Consider the following 19971-nt stretch of genomic DNA (forward strand, 5'->3'; position numbering starts at 1 on the left):
TTGCTATGAGACTCGAAATTGACCTCCGGTGCTTCCTGTTTCCATTGATCATCCTTGAGATGTTTCTACAACTTGATTGGAGTCCATCTGTGGTAAATTCAATTGATTGGACATGATTTGGAAAGGCACACCCCTGTCTATATAAGGTCCCACAGTTGACAGTGCATGTCTGAGCAAAAACCAAGCCATGAGGTAAAAACCAAGCCATGAGGTCGAAGGAATTGTCCGTAGAGCTCCGAGGCAGGATTGTGTCAAAGCACAGATCTGGGGAAGGATACCAAAAGAAAGAAATCTGCAGCATTGAAGGTCCCCAAGAACACAGTGGCCTCCATCATTCTTAAATGGAAGAACTTTGGAACCACCAATACTCTTCCCAGAGCTGGCCAAACTGTGTAATCGGAGGAGAAGGGCCTTGGTCAGGGAGGTGAACAAGAACCCAATGGTCACTCTGACAGAGCTCCAGAGTTCCTCTGTGGAGATGGGAGAACCTTCAAGAAGGACAACCATCTCTGCAGCACTCCACCAATCAGGCCTTAATGGTAGAGTGGCCAGACGGAAGCCACTCAGTAAAAGGCACACGACAGCCCGCTTGGAGTTTGCCAAAAGAACTCTAAAGGACACTCAGACCATGAGAAACAAGATTTTCTGGTCTGATGAAACCAAGATTACTCTTTGGCCTAAATGTCACGTCTGGGGGAAATCTGGCACCATCCCTACGGATGGCACGGTGGTGGCAGAATCATGCTGTGGGGATGTTTTTCAGCTGCAAGGGACTGGGAGATCAGTCTGGACCGAGGGAAAGATGAACGGCGCAAAGTACAGAGATCCTTGATGAATAACTGCTCCAGAGCCCTCAGGACCTCAGGCAGGGGGAGGTTTACCTTCCAACGAGACAACGACCCTAAGCACACAGCCAAGACAATGCAGGAGTGGCTTTGGGATGAGTCTCAATGTCCTTGCGTGGCCTAGCCAGAGCCCGAAATGAACCCAATCGAATCTCTGAAAAGACCTGAAAATAGCTGTGCAGCATCACTTCCCATCCAACCTAACAGAGCTTGAGAAGATCTGCAGAGAAGAATGGGATAAACTTCCCAAATACAGGTGTGCCAAGCTTGTAGCGTCATACCCAAGAAGACTCGAGGCTCTAATCGATGCCAAAATGGGCTTCAATAAAGTACTGGGTAAAGGGTCTGAATACTTATGTAAATGTGTTATTTTTATTTATTGTAAATTTTCAAATATTTCTTAACTTTTTCTTTGTCATTATGGGGTATTGTGTGTGTCGATTGAGAAGAAAAACAAACAATTTAATCCATTTTACAATAAGGCTGTAACGTAACAAAATGTGGAAAAGGTCTGAATACCATCCGAAGGCAATGTAAATTGGATGTTTCTGTATTAATTTTGTCATTTTGGGGTATTGTGTGTATTGTGGTAAAAATTTTGTTTTTAATCAATTTTGAATTCAGGCTCGAACACAACCAATTTTGGACTAAGTCAAGTATGAATACTTTCAAGGCCCACACCTTGGTGGTCCAGGTGGCCATAAGTTTTGAGAATGACACAAATATTAATTTCCACAAAGTTTGCTGCTTCAGTGTCTTTAGATATTTTCGTCAGATGTTACTATGGAATACTGAAGTATAATTACAATCATTTCATAAGTGTCAAAGGCTTTTATTGACAATTACATGAAGTTGATGCAAAGAGTCAATATTTGCAGTGTTGACCCTTCTTTTTCAAGACCTCAGCAATCCGCCCTGGCATGCTGTCAATTAACTTCTGGGCTACATTCTGACTGATAGCAGCCCATTCTTGCATAATCAATGCTTGGAGTTTGTCAGAATTTGTGGGGTTTTGTTTGTCCACCCGCCTCTTGAGGAATGACCACAAGTTCTCAATGGGATTAAGGTCTGGGGAGTTTCCTGGCCATGGACCCAAAATATCGATGTTTTGTTCCCCGGGCCACTTAGTTATCACTTTTGCCTTGTGGCAAGGTGCTCCATCATGCTGGAAAAGGCATTGTTCGTCACCAAACTGTTCCTGGATGGTTGGGAGAAGTTGCTCTCGGAGGATGTGTTGGTACCATTCTTTATTCATGGATGTGTTCTTTGGCAAAATTGTGAGTGAGCCCACTCCCTTGGCTGAGAAGCAACCCACACATGAATGGTCTCAGGATGCTTTACTGTTGGCATGACACAGGACTGATGGTAGCGCTCACCTTGTCTTCTCCGTACCAGCTTTTTTCCGGATGCCCCAAACAATCGGAAAGGGGATTCATCAGAGAAAATGACTTTACCCCAGTCCTCAGCAGTCCAACCCCTGTACGTTTTGCAGAATATCAGTCTGTCCCTGATGTTCTTCCTGGAGAGAAGTGGCTTCTTTGCTGTCCTTCTTGACACCAGGCCATCCTCCAAAAGTCTTCGCCTCACTGTGCGTGCAGATGCACTCACACCTGCCTGCTGCCATTCCTGAGCAAGCTCTACTGGTGGTGCCCCGATCCCGCAGCTGAATCAACTTTAGGAGACTGGCGCTTGCTGGACTTTCTTGGGCGCCCTGAAGTCTTCACAACAGTTGAACCGCTCTCCTTGAAGTTCTTGATGATCCGATAAATGGTTGATTTGGGTGCAATATCCTTGCCTGTGAATCCCATTTTGTGCAAAGCAATGCTGACGGCACGTGTTTCCTTGCAGGTAACCATGGTTGACAGAGGAAGAACAATGATTCCAAGCACCACCCTCCTTTCGAAGCTTCCAGTCTGTTATTCGAACTCAATCAGCATGACAGAATGATCTCCAGCCTTGTCCTCGTCAACACTCACACCTGTGTTAACGAGAGAATCACTGACATGTCAGCTGGTCCTTTTGTGGCAGGGCTGAAATGCAGTGGAAATGTTTTTGGGGGATTCAGTTAATTTGCATGGCAACGACGGGCTTTGCAATTTATCTGATCACTCCATAACATTCTGGAGTGTATGCAAATTGCCATCATACAAACTTAGGCAGCAGACTTTGTGAAAATTAATATTTGTGTCATTCTCAAAACTTTTGGCCACGACTGTACTATGTACCACTGGTGGGCACTAGAGATGTTTTGATTTTGACGTGTGTGTTTCCTGTCTGTTTGAAGGAGTCTAGGCACGACAAAGACAAATCTGACAAGAAGGAGAAGAGGGACAGCAGTGGTGGAAAGGATGAGAAAAAACAATATCCTTAAAAGTTCTGGGTAACACTTCAGAACTGAAATTATGGAATTAACTAACTTCTGGAGACCTAGTATTTGGTGTAATTATAATAGTATTACCTTGAGTACTGTATATATTTTTATTGTATTATTCAAGGCAACAACCAAATCAAAAGATTGGGTCTTTATAGAAACATCTCACGGGGTCATGTTTATTATCTAGCTACCTTGTGGTAGATTTTCTGTTGATCTTTGTTATGTGTATCTAACAAATTGCAATATTTTTACTGTTTGAAGTTTTTCCTTAATGGTGGTACTCATAAGTCTTCTGACAAGCACAGATAATGTGTTATAGTTCAGTCAGTGAAGGTAAGTAGTAATGGAATAGTATATACGTTCATTTACATTGTCCCAATTTAATATTACGCTTGACTTTCAAGTGTTTGTATGATTTGGTCTTTGTCTAAAGCATGTCTTCATTCTTACACTCCTTCCTCACCCTCCCCTCCCAATCTGTGGGCTGCAGCAGACCTGGAGAAGCCGTGCTTTCCCCTAGACAGACAGACAGACAGACGGAGAGACAGACAGTTACCCTCCCTCCTGTACCATGCTGTTAGCTAGTGCTCTGTTTTCTCTGCCTTGTGCAGTCTGAGATGAGGCCGCATCTGAAATGTTACTCTCATTTCTGCCTGTTTCTGTTGTAATTGTCTGCAAGTGATGTTAGTTTTAGTGTTTGAAACTTGCAGATCTCTTTATTTTTTATTTCAATTTATTTCAGTAACCAACTGAAAGTGAGTATTTTTTTTACTTTTGAATATTGGCACAATGTGCTATTCAAATCACGGAATGTTATTCTACTCAGAAATTAAACTGGTAACTGTATGAAATGCTCTCGAAAGCATCAGGTCATACAGTCGATAATCACAAATGCCTGATGAAAAAAAATTACCGGTTTCATGTTGTCAGGCTCCTCCCTCTTTCTTGTTTTATTGGCATTAATAGACACGCTCCATATTTGCATTTACCTCATTTAGTTACATGTCTATTTTATTTATCCTCCTTTTAATCCAGCCAAGTCTTTAGGCATGTATTGAGTGAAATGATACAAATGACCAGTTTGTATATTATGTGTACAATAATAAAGGTAACATGTAAGTCATATCTGTTATGTTTATTTTTCGATGTCCCCTTGCTATGTTCATTATGCCATTGTGTGTTATCAGGTTTTTAAATCATTTGTAAAATGTCAGTTCCTCCTTGAAGCCAATAAAAAAAAAATGTAAAAATTTAGAAAGCTTTGTACTCCAAATACAAATGTTTCAGAAACAACCTTTTTTGGAGTTTTTATCTGCTGTACTCGACAAGTGTATGCATTTTTTAACTAATAAATGATAGTTTTCCTAGTGAGCCATTCGTGTTCGGTGTCCACTTATTTGAACTTTTAGGGTTATTTGCCATCCCACTTCACTTCATTGTTACAGTTAAGCTGAAGTAACACAGACCGCTCAGTAGGTCAGGCAAGATGTTATTAGAACGTTTCAAGTTCCCACACAAAGGGTACACAGAGAACGCTCTAAACTGTGCATTTCCTGATGTGAAACCTTGCACAAAGAGACATCTCCAGTGTTGAGTAATGCTATAAAGCCTTATAGGAAAAGCTATTGCAGTTTATTTTCGGATATGTACAGAAAACCTTAAGAAAAAAGATTGCAGTCAGAGTGCAGTATAACTTCCGTACACTGCAGTTATTCTGCAATTACTGTGTTCAAAATACCACAGTTGGCTGCAGTTACAAAAACAGATTGCAGTTTTGAAACTGCAGTAAAAGTGCAGTCAGGGAAGCTCTTAAATACCTTAGAAATGTTTAGTCTAGTGTTCGCCAATCAGATTTTTCACCAATGCTCCTTATCGGATATATCACTTCACTCTGTAAACTGGCCATATGTGTTATGTGTATACCTGTTGCAAGACCCATTTATTGATGCTTATTTATAAAACCCTCTTATGCCTCACTACCCCTATCTTAGTGACCAACTGCAACCCTCATCCTCCATATACTGTACAACACCCGTTCTACCTTATTGCCCTTCGTGCTGTTATCTGTGCCTAAATGTTTGTACCATGTTTGTGCTGCTAGCTACCGTGTTTCATGTTGTGTTGCTACCATTCTGTGTTTTAGGTCTCTTTATGTAGTGTTGTGTCTCATGTGTGTGTTGTCCCCGCAGGATGCCTCTTGGTAGGCCATCATTGTTTGTAAATTAGAATTTGTTCTTAATTGACTTGCCTAGTTAAAGGTTAAAACAAATAGTGTTCAGACTAGGCTCCTAGTCTTGTTATTTTACAGTTGCGAGCATTCTCCTGTTCCTCTCTGCCTCAGGGTTTTAGCTTGGTCGTAAATCACGAGTCCCCTGGCTTTGCATCATTTATCACACAAAATCCCCAGACCAAGTCCTGTCCAGTCTGGCAATCCTGCTAGTTTATACATGTACATTGGAAATAACCCTCTCTCATACCTTCTTTGTAATATAGTCAATTGTCATGAAAAAATTGCTTGCATATACCATTCAAATGTAATGGCATTCTACTCCAGAGCAAGCCTTATGGATTGTCCATATTGTGTCATTCTCTGCCCATTTCAAGATCATGCTTGCAGAATAAAAAGTCTGCTGGATAAATGTTCATATTTCCTGGTTTCTTCCTGTCTATTACATGGTGCAGTATGATCACTGGAGATATTTGGATGATCAAATGTATTGTCCCTGTATGACAGAATAACATTCAATAGCTTAACTAATAATATTAGAAAATAACTGATTTTTAAATCCACTTTTATTTACAAAATGTAATAAAATTCTTTGTACAGGACCTCACAAGGTTCAGTATGTCCACACATGCAGTTCTTGTTATCACTACGCAGCTTCGCAATTTTCTCATTGCTGAGGTGCAATTACAAATAAAATAACTAAAAGGATCAAATTTGTTATAAAGTTGAGATTGTTTGCTAACTTCCTAGGGTCTGCTTTAGGTTGCAGTTTGGTAAAGTGATCACCAATTTCACATGCATTTTATTTGTAAAAACAAAAGGATTAGAGAAGCCTTCATTAATAAAATCAATGTTTCTTAACAATTCTGCTTCTCCATGGTTAAAGAATTATCTTATTCATCATCTGTTTTCTGCTTGGCATGTCTTCAAAGTGTAGGCTAGTGGATCACAGTTTGTGTAGAAACATAAAAACACAGAAATACTCTTGTTTTATTCTTCTGATCTCTCCACTCTCATTGGGTTAATTACTGAATAATGATCAATCTAAACAGAAAACACAGGTACAAAGAAATGAATGTAAATTACAACTAGATATAGTGTGCTATTATTTACCAAACATGTTAAGATAGAGCTTTAACTCCATTAGTATATATTATCATTGGATTGCATTGCAATTAGACTTACAATTTAATTACCTTGTTGTGAAAGAAATGTAGCTGATTAAGATGAGTACTCAAACCTTTTAAATGTTGTAAATTGGGGTGTACTGTTTATAACAAAAAACCTATTATGCTCAGTAGGCCTATACTATAAATATGCAAGTGTTCTCTACAACTGTTAATACTCTGTTCAATCAAAAACCTCAATCACAACATGGCCCCATATGGCTTTTAAAAACTGATCATGTCTTCATAAAAACTGTTTTCAATTTATCATTTTTGTTTGGCAGTAATGACAAGTGTGGGCCATTGCCCAAATTAAATATTGCATTTATTTTTAACCAGTCATGTTATGCTGCTACCATGGTGATAAAATGTCAGCTTGTCCATCAGGCTCTAAGAAAATGGACAGCACTTAAGACATTTTAAATAACCAATGATTTCAAATTATGCATATTTTTAAAATAAAAGATAGGGTACAACATTGTCCTTTTCTTTTGATCCTACCCTATTGATTGAAGTTTGTCTTAGATTATTATATGACATTGAAAATAATTGTATAGTAAAATAGGCAGATGACTCTAGTACGTTCAATAAAACACAACATTTTTTCAATAAACATTTTACCACTAAAATACACCTGTGAAGGCTTGAAATTACTTAAAATGTTCTCTGGGATGAGATTCTTAATGGCAAGTAATGGCTTTTTTTCTTCAAAATAAATTAACTAAAACTTTCCCCACTTATACAGTATAAATGTTTTCTTTCTTTCCTACCCTATATTCTTTAGCGATTCTTGTATTTTCAAGTGAACCAAAATGGAGTTGCATTGCTGTGATGCTGAATGCTCCGTAAGGCACTAAGAGAGGCAAGTCCCATATTTCAAGAAGCACAAGTCCTATTGCGTCACCATCGTCAATAATCGTGCCAGGCTTGGCAACACAGGATGGGCATTTGTTGACTGTGGGTTTGGGTCCAAGCTGATGACCAAGTCTGCCGCCTCGCCTCCAGGGTGCCAGCCAGTGGGTTGTGTTCCTACAGAGTGACTGTCCCTTCCTCCAGACACACCAGCGGAAGGGACAGACTTCAGATCTGTAAAACCGGAATCGGATTTCAACAGAATTTTTTGTTGATACCATAAAATGTTATATTTTTCAGTAATAGGCAACTTACATAAAACATATAGACCATTCAGGACCCTTGAAGACTAGATTTCAACAGCATTCAAAATCAGTGTTTGTAGCCTATTCTTGAAAAATATTCTAGAACATACAATACATGCATTGCTTATGTTGAAAACATTATCAGCTTATCATAACATTATGTTGCAATGGCATTCAGTAACAGGGTGACATCAATTCTGAGAGACACTTAGTGCCCAAGACAGGGCTCTCCAACCCTGTTCCTTGTGAGCTACCCTCCTGTAGGTTTTCACTCCAACCCCAGTTGTAAGCAACCTTATTCAGTTTATCAACCAGCTGATTTTTAGAATCAGGTGCACTAGATTAGGGTTGGAGCAAAAACCTACAAGACGATATCTCTCCAGGAACAGGGTTGAAGAGCCCTGGCCAAGACAACTGGGACAAAATGTGGGAGAGACATACCCCCTAGATTTTAACACTCTCTGTTCCATACACATTATAGCCTTCTCGGTACGTGGCAAAATTCTGGGTGTTTGCCGGAGGAGCTGGTTTAAAGTTTTGGGCATTCTTAGCCAGATTCAGTCGTTTGGTTTCAGCCCGTGACTTATAACAGAACTCTATCAAAGCCACGGTCATAGCCAGCCCTAGCCCTCCAACCAGAATATAGAAGACTCCCGCCACATTGCTCAAGCTTAGAGCACTTGTCTTGTCCTGGGAAAGGTAAAGAACAATGTTAAGAATTTTTTTTACAGACATTTTGGTTGTGACCTGATCAAACAAGAAAGGCAAAATCTCCCCAAGTCAAATACAGCTCTAATGAAGATGACACCCCCACTATTAGTGATCTAATGGATTACCCCAACAACTCTGTATGGTTCTATCAACTGTGTAGGCAGTGAATCCCATGGAGACATATGCCTACTGTGGGGTAGTATTGAAGTAAACTACAGAGGTTGACCTGCTGAATGACTTCCCTACAACAGTAGGAAGCTGGGAGCAGCTTGGGACTGTCTGGTAGGTCAGTCAATCCTCAACAATAGCAGGAGAGGTGGGTCAACTCTGCAGGTAGTTAATAACATAGCTAGATTGGTGAATGTCGAGAAAAAGGTTCCTTATACCCTATTCTGTGGCTCGTTTACGAGGCCACCCTAAAGGAAGGTGGTCAATGTCGTACAGGTCAAAAAACTCTTAATTGGCCCTGACTTCACTGTGATATTGTAGTTCTTCAAATGTACCATTAATAATCTGACTGAATCTCACAATTTCAATCAAAGTGGCAAGCTGTTAGAACTGTGAATTGAACCATTTTGCTGCTACTAAGATCCAAACTTAGATATTGAAATTAATTTATAAGAGTTTTACCATTTGCATTTTAACCCTATAAGTGTGTCCTTTAAATTGTGCTTCATATAGACTGTCATAGGAGAGCCCTGACATTGGCTACAGGGCCAGTATGTCCTGTCCTCTGAATTTCTCAGAGGGTTAAATAACTGGTTTATATTAAATCCTTTAACTTCATGAAGTGTGCAAACAAAATCTCCTTATTGTGACATTCTACAGTTCAAACATGACCTTCAGATTCCACATGGTCACTGTATGACCAGGTGGAGTTTGTCAGAGTAATGAAGCTTGTTCAGTAAGTCACACTGTATAATGTTAATAGATTCAATATACCCAATTAGCACGCAAATAAGTAAGGACACTAATAAACAATATTTCAATAAAAGTTTGGTCAACAAAACAGTAGCATAATGGTTACAATTCAATGGTTGTCATTTGTCTATGGTAAGTATGAATACAAATGTAATTTTACATTTTCCAAGGCATGCTGCACCTTTTCAATTATCATTACATATGTCTAAGCTGTGTAATGAGATCTTAGGAATAATAATGATTAATATTATTAACAGTAATGTAAACATTAATAATGTGGATGCGGATGTGTAAGACAAACTAGGTCATGAATATTGTTTACAATGTTTTCACTGTGTTGCAGATATCTCATTCTTGGAACACAAAAACAAAAATGAAAAAATGAAAGATAAAATATTCTATACATATATATTTTTTAAATGTATGTTATTTAGGTATTTGCATATGAACAGTTAAGTCAAAATGCAATTTGCAATCAGTACAAAAAGACCTGCAGCGACTGACCTTACTTCCAGAGTCCTTGGTTCCACATTCACCCTTATCGTACCACCATTTGTTTTTCAGCTTGTCTAAGATGCCTTGTTCACTGAGTTTCAATACTGCAAGGTTTACAGGAGTTCTTCACGTGGGAAATAACATAAATAACATTATATTATGTTATTTTATGTTATTCAAGCTTTAAACTACTTCATACTTTACAAAGCGATAGAGCAGGGTCCTGGCCAAGACAACACAGAGAGCAGGCAAAACTAACTGTTACCTTTCATACACCAGGACTAACCCCTACCGTACCAGACCCTACCTGTATCGCTTTGAGTAATCGGCACACACTGTTCAAAAAAGTACTTACGATTGGGACTAGCAGAATAGCTACTGTAATATAGCTCTGTATGTGCATAAAAAAGGTGCAATTGTTATGGGCACATGTAGCTTTTTGACCAAGGGTTTAGCAAGGTGGATCTAACAGGAACCCTTTCCTGACTAACAGACAAACAAAAACTAGCAGCCCATTTTGGTTCTAGCTGAGGATAGCCAACGCCTCACAAAATACAGCCCTTCACTGCACATGCATCCACAGAGCCACCTATAAATCTGACTTGCATAGACCTATACTGTGCAATTAACATCAATCAAATGTAACATTGGGAACTACAAGAGAGCGGTAGATCTAAATTGGAGTAATATGGAATTGTAGCCAATCTGGTTTTCTATCATTTCAATATATACCAACATGTTGATTCTATGAAGCTCTGTGGCTGCATGATTAGTGTATATAGCTACTTTCTTTAACTTCTAAATGCAATGATATCAATAAAATATACATGTAGATTTGACTGAATAAGACTAAGGAATGTAAAAGCTAAACAGTTTCTAATGAGTCCTGAAGTAGGGCGTTATGTTTGTAAGACATTATGCTATCTACATGACTGCTCCATTTCTGTGTTTATTTTCTTCCTGAAAAATGATCAGGGTTTGTAATTTAACTTCATTAAATATATTGTATTCACCACTGTAGTCTGCTTCATGCATAATAGCATAATATTTACATAAAAGAGGAGAGAATGTGAGGATATTTGATCTTATCTGGCTAGACGACTTATTTTCACAGCAATTTAGACAACATACTTCGACAACATTTATGGTTCACAGTAAGTCTCAGAAAAGAACTATGTGAATAGGAATGAGTTTAGTAACAGCAGCTTTGCACAGTTAGTACGCTCTCCTACTCATACTGAGCTGTTGCTATGGACATGGTAAGTCACATCGGGCAAGGTTCCAGTACTGGTATCACTATGGAGAGTAGCAGCTAAACAATGGACAGAATGGGCACAACATCAGGACAAACTGGGTGTACTGACATCTGTTTCCCTACTAAGTCCCCAAGCAAGAAGAATCCCTGGCAATGGCATGGCTATTTGGTTTGGAAGAGTACCATCCCCTTTTTTTAGGCTATAGTAAAGACAGACTAAATAAATAACAGCGCTATAACAGTGCCATAACATAACAGTGTTATAATGCATGATGTAGTCATGGGAACAAAGCAAAAACAACAACAACAAAAAACAGGTGATCATTTAGTACCTTCTTGCGTGACCCGTTTCCAGAGCAGGCAGGGTGTCCTAGTGACTCAGAGTCACTTCATGTGTTTGCATGCCCTCATAAGACACCCTGCCAGCTCTGGATACGGGTCACGCAAGAGGGAACTAAATGATCACCTGTTTTTTGTTGTTGTTGTTGCTTTGACCCAGCCATGACCCAGCAACCTAGAGGTCAGTGGACTGAGAGCGCTGACAAGCTAACAGCGAGCTAGAGGACAGTACTCTCCTAGCTAACGTGTCACAGAGGGTCTGTCTGTCTGTCCAGTAGCGGCAGACATGATAATGACACATGCTGATGTACGCGCTGTACTGAGCATGCCTGTCAGATGGCTTTCACCTTGTGACTGTGATTGCTGTTAGCTGCTAGGTAAACATGCTTTGCTTCGTCCCGTCTTGATCCAGTCCAACAACGAGGAGGAGCAATATAAAAAAGCAATGTTCAGTTCTTTTTTGAGAGTATAAAATCAGTGTCTGTGGTGGGGGATGTCTAATGACTCTTTCACTGTTACCATCAAGTATGATTCAGGTGTCAAATAAATACATATGTTTAGGTGACAAAACAAAAACTGGAAAACAATACAAACAGAACACTCCCAAAACATACAAATCGACAAAACTATAAAATCAACCCACACAGTATTTGACAGTTCATTCAAAATATCAAATACAATTTTAAAACAAAAGATGCACAATTGAGAAAACATGACACACAGAAGAAACACGATGTACTCATGTCTTTACACCATCCGATTCTCATACATCCAAATATCTATCAGAAATAGTTACTCGTTCCAGTTCTTAACCTGCTGTATGAACTTTCCTTATTGAGTATATGTCTGTGATAAGCATGTAGTCTACTTTCATATTTGAGACAATTTCCCTAGGTATTTATGGTATATTTACAGTGTAATTTGCCAATGTCAGATCTAGTTTGTGTCTATAATATATTGGGTTTTCCTCTGTCAGTGGTTATTACATACAATATATTTGAAGCACATTGTTAAAGTACCAACACATGCATTTTTAAGAATAAAAGAATAAACAAGAAATGTGGCAGTCAGGTGCAATATCATAACATGGCTACCCTCTCTCTACCAAGGATTCAAGGCAGATTGCTTGCAGGACGAGGCAGCTGCTGTGTGTTGCTCTGCTATAGTTTTCATGTCCCGCTTACACTCAGGAATGAATGACTAGAGTCAACAACATCAAAGTCAGTCTGCCTGTTCTTCTACAATGTGCCAAGTGTACTGTGGTCAAGATGCAAGCAGAAGATTAAAGACAGAGACGGATCCACGGTCAGGCTGTCGCTGTGCCCTCGTGTTCTGAAACACAAGATCAAGTCATATTTTCCACCCTCTTGCAGGTTGTCATTTGTCGGGATGGGGCCGGCCATGGGGAGACTGACTGGTCATGGAGACTAAGACCAACCAAAGGAATCTATGAAGGTCACAAGCTAAGACTAAGGTTTTCAGCGATGTTATTGGTAACAGACAGAAGTTTGGATCATTTGGTGTCACTGTCATTAGAATTCTCACGTTTGCCTGCAATGCTTAGTCCCCTCAAGACTACGCTGTTCGCCTCGCCTGCCCTAGCACCCAAGGTTGAGGCAGTTTGGAGAGTGCTACAGTACACCTCAGTGCTAGGGTACATGGCCACTGCCATGTTATTCTCTTAATCAATACTTAATTCGGCATCAATTGCAACAAATTATTAATCCACTGTCAGTTAAATAAGTGATGAAATGGGTTGTTCTCTTCAAATAGAAGCCCCCTGAAGTACATTTTAGTGAAACAGAGCATTATAATTCCACCATGTTTGTCCTGTGGATATAAAAAGCAGAGGAAATGTACATTCTGCCATTCTGTATGTTTAGCCTTTGACAACCACAGGGCAAAGCACTAAACTAAAAAGCCTCTGGAGAAACGTAGGAAATATCTCACAGAGCAGCGCTGCTGCAGAGCAAAACACTGACTCCCCAAAGGAGGTCATACAGTATGGCTTCTTACCAGAGTGGTGCTACTCTTCAACCATCGGGAAAAATAATTAGCTTCAACACTTCTTTACCTGCAGTTAAAAAATAGCAAATTTTTTAAAATCAGAAATATCTAAATTGTTACTGGTCTTTTTCCTCCATTAGCCAAGTAAAGGGTTCCCAGTTTGATCTCAGTTGCACAATAAAATAGAAAAAGCCACACGGTTTTCTGTTACAGGGCCATAGTGGACTGTGGTTGGGGCCTATTGGTTACAGTAGTGATATAACAGGCTTGCCGATTACTCTACTCTACGATACCCGATATTGGTGACATTGAGGCTGACCTTGGAGTCACCTCCCCCGCTGCCGCACTCTCCCTTGTCGTACCACCATTTGTTTTTCAATTTGTCCAAGAGGCCTTGCTCATTCAGTTTTAACACTGCCAGGTTAACAGCATTTCTTGAAACGATAAAACATGACTTGTAAGAAAACGAACAGGTCCGTGAGAAATCTAATATTAGAATATTAGTTAATAGTAATAATAATAATAATATCAAATGATTCATAAGGGGGATCACGAAAATGACAAATTGGTAAAGAATTTCAACGGTGTGTAGAGGTAAGAAGCGTTTTACAGCAAAGAAAGTGTTAAATATTAAAGAGGTGGTATGGAGGGTTACATTGCTCAGAACTGAAGTGTGCGGGATAGGGACACTTTGCCATAGAGAATAGAAGAATAACGACAACATACAGCATGCACGTTAACATTCATCACAAGTGACAGTGCAGCTTTTAGCAAGTTAAGTGAAAGAAACACATTGAACTGTTAAATTAGAAGCAATGCAGAACTGCCAAAGAGGGACACCACAGAGGACAAAGAGAGGAAAGGTTGAGGGGAAGAGAAAAACAAACGAGGGGTGGGTGTGGGGGCACATCAACATACAAATGGATTTAGTAAATATGACTAATATACCAATAAGTACTTTCCCTTTGAAGAGAAAGAAAAAGACAGAAACACAGAGAGAAACGAACCATAGAGAGAACATGATAGAAATGGCTTTACGTCTACACGAGAGTTAAACACATAATACCGTTTACTTCCTGATGAACCTCAGAAAATGAAAAATTGAGGAGTGAGGAAGAAGAGGAAATGGACAACAGGAGACATCAGGGTAGGTGGAATACTATAACAACATGGAGAATATTGTTATATTATCCCACCCACCTTAATGCTGAGCCTTTAGGTGTTGCCACACCGTATCCTTTAGAGTCGAGGTTGCCGCCCACTTTCATGGTGTCACAAGGTTTCCGCTGCTCAATGTACTCGTTCATTGTGGATTCGAGAAGAAAGGCAAATTTGCCTTTCGACTTTCGCACTCGGGCAACCCCTTCTGGAGTGGTCTTTGCGAACACTGACGGTTCAGCTGATTTCATGTAAGACCACATTTTTTCATAAACTGCTATTTTGGAGCGCTGCATTTGGGGAGAGAGGGAGAGAGAGAAGACAAAAATAGGTTAGTAGTGTATTAAAAAAAATGGAGACCATAGCGCTCAGTGCTTAAATAACACATTTTACACACATACACCTTCATATACAGTGTAGTCCTTTGCCATGAGTCAATAGAGTGTTCTCTGTGCTCCCAGAGAGCTGAGTAAAGGAGTCGTTGTAGTGGGCCTGTTGCCAACAGCAGATAGGGCCTAAGGTCTGACAAGCTGGCAGCATACTAAAAACAAAACTGTAGGGCCACGTTTCTCCACAGCATCCATCGACAGGACAACCACCTGACTGACCACCTGCTCCCTTTCACCATCCCCCTTAGTTCACAAGACAGGAAGTGAGTCAGCATGCCCTTTGACATTGGGGTTCTGGAGGTGTCACCTGGATGGATCAGTGGGGCTGCTGCCACCTGGAGCAGCAATATAACGTGCTGAGAGGAGAACACAACCCTGCCATGCCCTGGCCTGCCTCCTGCCTCCTGCCTCCTGCCTCCTGCCTCCTGCCTCCTGCCCTGCCCTGCCCTTACTGACACACACCCAGGGAGCTGCTGCTAAAATTGGCCTTTGAGTGGCTGGCGTCGGGTCTCCATGGAGCTGGGGTATGCACACAGCAGTCGACAACAGAAGGACAAACAAGGAAGCTGCATTAAACTTGGTTTATGTGACCTTCCGCCGAGTGACCGAACAACTTTAGGATGGATGTTCTCATGACCAAAAAAGGCATGTGTATAAATAGCCTATAGATTGATTTAATTAGCAAGTGAATGCTTAATGTGGCAAAAACAGAGTCAACTTGGTGATTATATCTATGGCTATATTGCCCTGGGCCCCAAATAACATAATATATTGTTGATGAATAGATATTACTATTTAATCTGAGAGGGCCATTGGAAGTTCATTTCTGGCAAGTCTTTGTTTTGTCATATCCTTTTCACTTTTTAATGGAGAATGGGCAATCGGCCCACCATAATAGCTGAATCAATCTAAATCTAACATTACATATTAAACTGCTGATGGCTTGGCTACTGTGGACCATCGTGAAATTTAGTGTGAAATATGACTGTACTAACCAGATAAACAGATTGATCTACTTTTTACGAGTGTGAGCACACGCATACAGTTGCACACGCACGCGTGCATGCTCGCAAGCTCTCGAACACACACACACACACACACACACATACTTACAGTATACGTTTTAGTATCCTTGTGGGGACCTAAAATGCATTTCCTTTCAAAATCCTATATTCCCTAACCCTAAACGTAACCCCTAACCCTAACTCTAACCCTAATAACCCATAAGCCTAAAATAGCCTTTGTCTTCCTGGGAACTTTTCTTGTTTTACTATCCTTGTGGGGTCTTTTGGGGATTTCTGGTACCCACTAGAATAGTAATACACACACGGAGTAAAAAACAACTCATGGAACGGCAGGGACTGTGAGGAGACACACACACAGATGCACTCTAACACACATACCTTTTTGTTGTTGTATTGTTTGTATATCATTGTATTTTAAGTTTGTGTGACTGTCCTTGTCTTTCAGCGTAACAGTGTTTTGTTACTTGTCATGTAATGGGGATCCAAATAAACATAAAAGGGTTCTCCCTAGAACCAAAAAGGGTTATTCAAAGGGTTCTCCTATGGGGACAGCCAAAGAATCCTTTAAGGTTCTAGATAGCACCTTTTTTTCAAAGAGTGTAAAAACACACACGCACAAACACGTCCTTACAGACGAAGAAGGCCCAAATTTTCGTAGAGAAAAATTCCTCTCCAATCAATATTGTTTGTACACTAAGCACCAGTTCTGATGTGCTCTCTAAAATCAGTCTACAGGCTGTCTATTGACTGACTTACTAAGCTTTGGGGATAACATTTGCTGGACATTCAGCTGTTTCTTCTATCAGGTGGTTGCACACCAGAGCAAACAGGTGCATTCTCATATTTCTCTGGATTGAGTAAATCCTCATAGGAAGTGTCAATATGTTTAACAGAGGTGGCTGTATACAGAAACTACAATGTCACTTAATTTCAGTTAGCTGATTATTAATATATTACATGACTCTGAATGTTATAATTTTGAAACAAGTTCAGACGGGGTGGCAGGTAGCCTAGTGGTTAGAGCGTTGGGCCAGTAATCGAAAGGTTGCTCGATTGAATCCCTGAGCTGACAAGGTAAAAATCTGTCGTTTTGCCCCTGAACAAGGCAGTTAGCCCACTGTTCCTAGGCTGTCACTGTAAATAAGAATTTGTTCTTAACTGACTTGCCTAATTAAATCAAAAAGACAGAGTGCTGTGGTTCTGGGGAGGTGATTTGGGATGCCAATAGTTTACAGAACCTCTAACGGCCTCAGCTCCTCTGCTCTTTATTGGGAGTGACGAGCTTGACTCCTGATGAGCTTGATGATTACATCATTGGTCTGTAATGTAAACTGTAAATAGGGTTGTTGAACATAATGAACACATTGGTGTCACTCTAGTTGATTCTGTAGAGATGCCTGGTGTTCTCAGGACAACTGATATGACAGGGGGTAGGATCAGATCAGCGGGGATTCAATAAATTAGCTAAATATGAGTCAACATGTTAATTATTAAACTATAGAGAAACAACCAATGCTGCAGTCAAAATATTAGTCTCTGATCTGCACATACACCATCTGCTGCTATGTTGGCATCAGCATCACTCTGCTCAAATATTCACAAACGCCAATACTGTCATACAGTTCTCATCAGTGATGGTTGCGTTTACACTCACAGCACACCAAGGAATTTAATGAAATTGAGCTGACTAGTATGTACTCTTCAACAATGGGGAGTCAGGTTCCCCTACAAATTATTCCCCACATCACCCCCCACCCCAGAGAGGTGGATTTTACCCCCTGCATCACACACCCATTTAAAGAGTACAGGGAGAGACCATATGGGAGTTGATTGAGGGGGTGGGGTTGCTCAGCGGGACATTCCTTGGAAGCGGTTGCTTCTTATGCACCAACAGATGTTGAAGCCTTATGGGTGTATCAATCAAGGGCAAATATGTTTCACTAACAAAATCTGTTCAAATCTGCAGTACATTCAGCTCCTATTGCTGCTAGTTACACCTCCATGATCTTCAGGCAAAAGGAAGATGGAAATCAGTGTGTCTTTTGGAAAAAGGGCCTTTTGTGCAGCAGGGCCTTCAGCCCAGGTTTTCAGAGAGAGAAGCTAGAATAGACTGGGGGAGGGGGTGGGACCTGAGCTGTCTCCAGAGTGGAAAGGGCATTTACACAATACAGGTGACAAGAATGAATGTAGCCAGAGAATCCAGTAAATGTCACAGAAAGTGCTTTAAATGTCAATACTGAAACCCCTGTGAGAGCACTTTTGTTATCACTTGAAACATAACAAGACAAATGATTTTCGGTATCGATAGCGAAGTCAGCATTATATCAGATGGACTACAAGAGCCAAGCTAAAGCACCTGACTTGATCAGACTGATGTCATGGATGCTCTATATCAGGGATGGGCAACTTTGATGGGGGTGGGGGGGGGTCACAAAAAATCTGAACAAATCATGATGGGCTGCAGTTGCTTATGTCTCTAGCTTCTTATGTTTTTACAGTAGTTGCATGGTAATATCTGCTCAATGCTTTCTTCAAGATGGATGCATCTAACAGAACATCAGTATCAATGTATTGCTGAATAAAATAATTAAGCTGTCTCCCCGCATTGTATCATGCAAATTTCAGCAGTAGCTGGATATGTAATGAATTCAGGGCCATGATTGAATCATGCTTGACATCTGCACAATTTCAATGGGAGGGACCGTTCATGTAAATTACAGTAATAGTTTATGACAGGCTTGGCCATGCTGTGTAAACAGAGGGTCATTTCTGGGTCATGTAAAGATGCGTGCAGCTCTTCTGCTTGTGTTACTTGAGTCAGCAATCATATGTGGGCTAAAGGTCTCCAGTGTTCAAACGCAAATCTATTTTCATCTATACTACAACATAGAAAAGCACATTGTAAGTTAGTTTTCGGCCTCAAATATTAATGAGAAGATGAGCTGACTCCTATAGTGCAACACAAACACCTCCAGCTGTCAGTCCATCTCTCAACTCTCCATTTATGCGCTCTGAATGCTTCACGGCTGTTTGCTCAGATCCACCCCACTGGCAATACAAAGTAGGGATGAGTCAGAAAATAAATCATTAGCATTCTGTCTGTATGCAGAGTGCTTGTCCACATGTAATTCTTGGATTCTCTTCTGGCCAGTTATACGAGTGCCAGAAGAGAAATGTACTCTGGAAACAACATAAGTAGCTCCAAAAGAAATCTGCAATTTCATTTCATCAGGCTTTATAACATCAACCTGGACACACACGTAACCCCCAGTTAGTTTAGTCACTCACCCTAAAAAACTCCTTGGTGGAGCCTGAGTCTAGGGTCCCGTAGGCAATCTCTGTCTGCTTGGCCAGGTCCTCAGCACTCTCTATGGGAGACACCATCCTCTCCACTGTGAGGAAGGCAGCCAGGTTGGCTGTGTAGGAGGAGATGATGATGAGGGTGAAGAACCACCACACACCCCCCACGATTCTGCCCGACAGAGACCTGAGAGAGAAGGGAGGAGGAGGAGGACAGAGGGACATGAGAGCAGGGTGCTCAATCCTACACACTGACAGCGGGATGGAGGTCGCCATGCCTTTGGAGTCCACTGCTTCCTGTGTAGAGTTTGGGTATCACACACCATGTATTGACATAAATGCACAGCCTCAGAGCATTGAACTTGGATTTATGTCAAATCTCACCCACATACCTCAATGTTAATGCTCTTTACACAGAGAAAAACATGGTGTCCCAGCCTTGTTGCTCTATGATGCTTGTGTGGAGGGCTGTGTTGTGGCTGAATGATAGCACACACAAACACAGCAAGCAGAGATTAGCGTGCATCAGCTTCAATGAGGCTGACGATCCCCACTAGTACGGTAACTACTAACCTTAGGCTTACTGTAGTATATCACGAAAA

The 19971-nt window shown here is 40.6% G+C and overlaps 2 protein-coding genes across 9 annotated transcripts in view; one reads left to right on the forward strand and one right to left on the reverse strand.

Annotated features, from left to right (window-relative positions):
• LOC129816544 (THO complex subunit 2-like) overlaps positions 1-4590 on the forward strand; it is an 81237-nt gene extending 76647 nt beyond the window's left edge. The window contains exons 37-39 of one of the 2 annotated variants that reach the window (XM_055871135.1): positions 3130-3206; positions 3501-3552; positions 3713-4590. In XM_055871135.1, coding sequence (XP_055727110.1) covers positions 3130-3206; positions 3501-3528 — 105 coding nt within the window. In that variant the 3' untranslated portion in view covers positions 3529-3552; positions 3713-4590. Of the gene's footprint in view, positions 1-3129; positions 3207-3500; positions 3553-3709 lie in introns of both variants that reach the window. The other variant, XM_055871127.1, reaches the window with a different exon arrangement.
• A 1404-nt stretch (positions 4591-5994) lies between these two features.
• The window catches only part of LOC129816556 (glutamate receptor 3-like), a 114652-nt gene continuing 100675 nt past the window's right edge, over positions 5995-19971 (reverse strand). For 2 of the 7 annotated variants that reach the window (XM_055871178.1, XM_055871157.1), the window contains exons 12-16: positions 19358-19556; positions 14698-14945; positions 13817-13931; positions 8211-8459; positions 5995-7698 (exon numbers count right to left, since the gene is read on the reverse strand). In XM_055871178.1, the coding sequence (XP_055727153.1) occupies positions 8214-8459; positions 13817-13931; positions 14698-14945; positions 19358-19556 (808 nt within the window). In that variant the 3' untranslated portion in view covers positions 5995-7698; positions 8211-8213. Of the gene's footprint in view, positions 7699-8210; positions 8460-9905; positions 10021-13816; positions 13932-14697; positions 14946-19357; positions 19557-19971 lie in introns of those variants that run through there. The other 5 variants (XM_055871168.1, XM_055871147.1, XR_008753571.1 and 2 more) reach the window with 3 other exon arrangements.

This window comes from Salvelinus fontinalis, chromosome 2, assembly GCF_029448725.1.
Source record: "Salvelinus fontinalis isolate EN_2023a chromosome 2, ASM2944872v1, whole genome shotgun sequence".
Classification (NCBI taxonomy): domain Eukaryota; kingdom Metazoa; phylum Chordata; class Actinopteri; order Salmoniformes; family Salmonidae; genus Salvelinus; species Salvelinus fontinalis.